This window comes from Fukomys damarensis, unplaced genomic scaffold, assembly GCF_012274545.1.
Source record: "Fukomys damarensis isolate Sample0158 unplaced genomic scaffold, DMR_v1.0_HiC HiC_scaffold_22, whole genome shotgun sequence".
Lineage (NCBI taxonomy): Eukaryota > Metazoa > Chordata > Mammalia > Rodentia > Bathyergidae > Fukomys > Fukomys damarensis.
The window spans coordinates 13,574,214-13,578,737 of record NW_022900934.1 but is presented as its reverse complement, the minus strand read 5'-3'; the positions used below and the strand labels follow the sequence as shown (position 1 = coordinate 13,578,737).

Sequence of the window (4,524 nt, the reverse complement as noted above, 5' to 3'; positions counted from 1 at the left end):
GTTCTATGCCCCACTGGTGCCAGGCTTTGTGCCAAGCAGTTTGTAACAAGCTCACCACTGCTTCAACCCAGGCTGTCATTTTCAGGGACCAGCCAGCTACAGCAAGGTTTCTCTTTCAGTTTCTTTTTTTTTTGAACTGCTAAATCCACACACCCCCCCCGCCATTAAGTTCACTGGTACATTTAAAGCAAACAATCATTATTGGGATCTTGTACCTTTACATGTCTTGGTTCTTATTTTTTTCCCCATACCCCTGCCCTCCCTTCACCTTCCTTGTTTACAAAGACTTTGTTTCCATTTTTTCTTTTCCCCTCCCCACGTCCCCTTTAGCCATTTTCTTCCTATTTCACACTCTCAATTATACCATTTGAACCTTATTTACACTTTTAGTTTTTCACATCAGAGAAACTATTCAGTATTTATTCGAGTGTCTTATTTATTTCACTTAAGAGTATGGCCATTGTTTAAATGACTAGGAAGTGAAGTTTTCATTTATTCTGGCCTCTGCCACATGCAGGGCACTGAGGAGGACACTGGCAGCAAACATCCTCCTGGTCCCACTAGGAAGCTTATCCCATAAAAGCAGGCACTGTATCTGTGTTGCTCACTGTTGGGCTCTACTCATAAAGTACCAGGCCCATACAAGGCATTCAAAATATATTTGCCAACTAAAACTGACCAGGAGGAAAGGTATGTTTTACACCTGCCCCCCCACCCACCCACACGTATCCTCTGTTGGGGAAAGAGACTGGTTGAGCAAGGTTAAAAGCCTGTTACTGGTACTTTGCATCCTCAGTTTTCTTGCTCCTTAAACCAGACTTTTATTTGGGGGGAAAAAAAGGAATTAAGGTGTATCATGTACATGTACCAATTCCCCACAAGGCATGTGAATATTCCTCATGTACAACAAATATGTGCTAATTTTTTTAAAAAGACTTGATCAAACTTCAATCATTCACAAGCCTCTCACAATTTTTGATGTGTTTACTGCCTGTGATAAAAAATTACCTCCCTTTTCCATCTATATAAACTTAGAGGAACTTGATATCAATCACATCTCTTAATTAGAAGGTAATAATAAAAATATAGAGCAACAAAAACAATGCTATCTAAATTTCAGTTGCCTGAGAGAAGCCTGGTTTTTTTAAAAGAGAAACTGGAGTTAAGCAGCATTTTTCTTCTGTACTATGACCCTTAAAAAGAAATATATTTTATAACAAACCCAGTACATATCTACAATGTGTTCAAAATATAGTGGATGTCTAAATTTTAAAATTGTATTATTACAGTAAGACACACTGCCATTAATCCCCCGCAAAATGCTTCACATCATTTATTCTATCGTTCTTGTCACTTCTAAGAAAGCAGTTCTGGATGTCTCCTTTCATGTCTTTATGAAGTATGATAAAAAGTACTCTGAATACTGTGGTCAAGAGCCACCCAGTGGAAAGGCAGGCTCACAGAAAACATTATGTGTGTCCTCACCCACTTTATTCTGGCTCTTTTCCACAAAGTCAAAATGCCCATGACAAATAAACATTGACATGGCAGCCATAACAGTGTAACTTGATACTCATGAAAGACTTCCAGAATTGCTTCAAAAGGTGACAAGAACAATGGGCTAAGTCTGTGGAAGAGAGTGGAAGTACTCTGAGAAGGATTAACAGTTATGTCTCTTTACTTTAATAAAGTTTGAAAAATAAAACATCTCTTGTATTATCAGACCCTTTATGTCCAACTATATATTTGAAACAAATTTCATAAAATACACTGATATTTCCTAGATTTTATTTCATTTTAAAAATATTGGTTGTCTCCCAAAACTCATTTCAATAAAACATATCATGTACACTACAAAACACAAAGCACTGGGTTACATATGACAGCCTGCCCTAGATTGCTTTACGTATCCAATTCTGCCCAGAGTATGTCTTATTTGCACAAAAAACTCTTGACAACAATGAACGGTGGGTTACTAACACAAGTGTCAACACAGAATGCTTAAAAATATCCCAACTCCTTTATTTAGTTGCATTCAAATTTACTCTGAAAAACAGCCTCACTCTATGTGATTGTCACACACGTTCTTCTACCCGACCATTGACCTCTTTCTTCCTCTCAAGCGCACTTCATCTAATTTTTTGAGCACTGGCTTGGACTTTTTGGAGGAGGTGGAGTAGCTCTTCAAAAAGGCTTCAAACACAGTCTCAGTGTTGGGGTGAGTACTGAGGAAGGCTTTCTCTAGGACGTAGAGGTCTACACCCTTATCTTCTGGAAGTCCCGAGATGAAACTCAGCCCAAAGTCTATGAGCACAATGTTCATCTGTTCTATGGGGGGTTTCAAGAGCATGTTGGAGGTGGTGAGGTCACCATGAATGAGGTCTCCGTCATGCATTCTAGCCAAAACCTGCCCAACTGTTTTGGCTAAGCCCAAGAGGCTTTGGGGAGTTTTTTCAGTCTCCATAGTGGATTGAATATAATCTCGAACAGTCACTGCACTTTGAATTTCTTCCATATATAAGCAGTTACAGGCATAGTCCACAAAAAAGACAACTGGAACAGATATCCCTGCAATCAACACATAAGTGGTAATTAGGCCAAATTCTTTTTAATGGGAGGTTTAATATTCAAAGATGAGCCAATATTCCAGACACTACTTACTACTTACTTCAGAAGAAAGATTTAGTAATGTTTTGGAAAATGGTGTAACTTATCTGGATGTTTCCCTTGCCCAAGCCACACAAGACTATGCCTGAGACCAGCTATGGCTAAATTTAAAGGCCTTAAATCTTCCTCTTCCTTTTCCAAACACCTTTTATGGCTGGACTATCATATTTAATCCCTAAAATGCAAAACAAAATAAATGTAGAGGGGAAACATCACCCAATCAGAGGAGTTCCTACCTGACAGGGACATAATCAGGCAGCCAGCAGCATAATGGCTTACAGATTCATTCTTTGGACTCAGAAAGGATGGGGTTCAAAACCCCAGCTCATTCCCTTATTAGTGGTAACATTAAATTACATTAACTTCTCCAAGCCTCAGTTTCTGCTATTACATGAGAATTTCTCCAATAACCCTAATGAGTCTTTACTGAATATTAACCAGACCCGGAACACTTTTCTAGAAACTAGAGACATGTCAATAGGGATACAGCAGTAAACAAAGGAGCCACTTTGTGTCACAGAGAAGGTGAAAAAAAGAAAATCTGAACACACAAATAACTGTTAAATCATCATTAAAGCTCTGCAAAGGTAGTGATGTGTCTGCTTATTCACTACTGGATTTCCCCAAAATACTATAGCAGCTAACAATGTCCTGCTGCACAGATGTCCCCCCAACCCCTCCCCCCAAAAAACTAATAAAGGCAAGAAGTGTAGAGCAAAGCTTCAAAGTCAGAGGGACAGACCACTTACTTGCTGCATAAATAACCCTGGGCAAATTACTTCCCCAGATGACCATTAGTTTCTCATCTGAGGACAGGGTTTCTGGTGAAAGAGGGTGAGGATGTTTTAGTGAAAAAAATAATGAATTAATGAACTTCATGAAATATGACATTTACTGAATGTCATGTGCCAGGGATACTTTCATTCACAGTACATGGCCCATACATCTTCTCTACTGGTCACAACATCTCTGAGATGGATATCTCTACTATGACTTCCACTTTATTGGTGAAGAAACTGAGGCAGACAGGTTAAACAACTTTTTGAAAAGCTATATATGAAGCAGTGCCTGCCCTCAAGGCAAGTACCTATAATTACAACTGCTTCTTTTCTGTTGCTTGTCTTTTGAAACAGGGTCTCAATATGTAGCCCAGGCTGGACTGAAACTCGGAATCTTTCTGGATCCGCTCGTCTCAGCCTCCGGAGGGGTGGGTTTACATGCCTGGGCCACCACATTCCGTTTGTCTGCTTCTTAAAAGTACTGAATGAAGAATTAATGATGGAGCCGGAGATTTAGCTCAGTGGTTCTGGCGCCCGCACAAGGACCTGAGTTCGATCCCCGGCACCAAAAAAAAAAAAAAAAAAAATTGATGGAAAATCGAAACAGTACACATGGGGAAACCGAAGCTCAGAGAGGTTAAACAACATGTTCAGCGTCGAACAATAGCAGAGTTGAGAAACGGCTCAAGGACAGTTGCTACAAGACCGGGTGTCTTAGGAATGAATGAACGGAGAGGAAAAAAAGGATGACATTTCTCAAACGAAGGCCAGGGCAGAAGGTACAAACGGAGACACCGTGACAAAAGGAGGCAGGGAGTGCTGGGGAGTCCCTGACCGCCGTCGCCCAGCCCCAGAGCCTCAGCGTCCTAGAGTTGAGAAACGGCTCAAGGACAGTTGCTACAAGACCGGGTGTCTTAGGAATGAATGAACGGAGAGGAAAAAAAGGATGACATTTCTCAAACGAAGGCCAGGGCAGAAGGTACAAACGGAGACACCGTGACAAAAGGAGGCAGGGAGTGCTGGGGAGTCCCTGACCGCCGTCGCCCAGCCCCAGAGCCTCAGCGTCCTCTCTCGCCCC

At 41.0% G+C, this 4,524-nt stretch overlaps 1 protein-coding gene across 1 annotated transcript in view; it reads right to left on the bottom strand.

Annotated features, from left to right (window-relative positions):
• Positions 1–1,765: 1,765 nt before the first annotated feature.
• The window catches only part of Tp53rk (TP53 regulating kinase), a 3,992-nt gene continuing 1,233 nt past the window's right edge, over positions 1,766–4,524 (bottom strand). Inside the window, exon 2 of the mRNA XM_010626289.3 lies at positions 1,766–2,604. Within this exon, the coding sequence (XP_010624591.1) occupies positions 2,090–2,604 (515 nt within the window). The 3' untranslated portion in view covers positions 1,766–2,089. The remainder of the gene's footprint in view (positions 2,605–4,524) is intronic.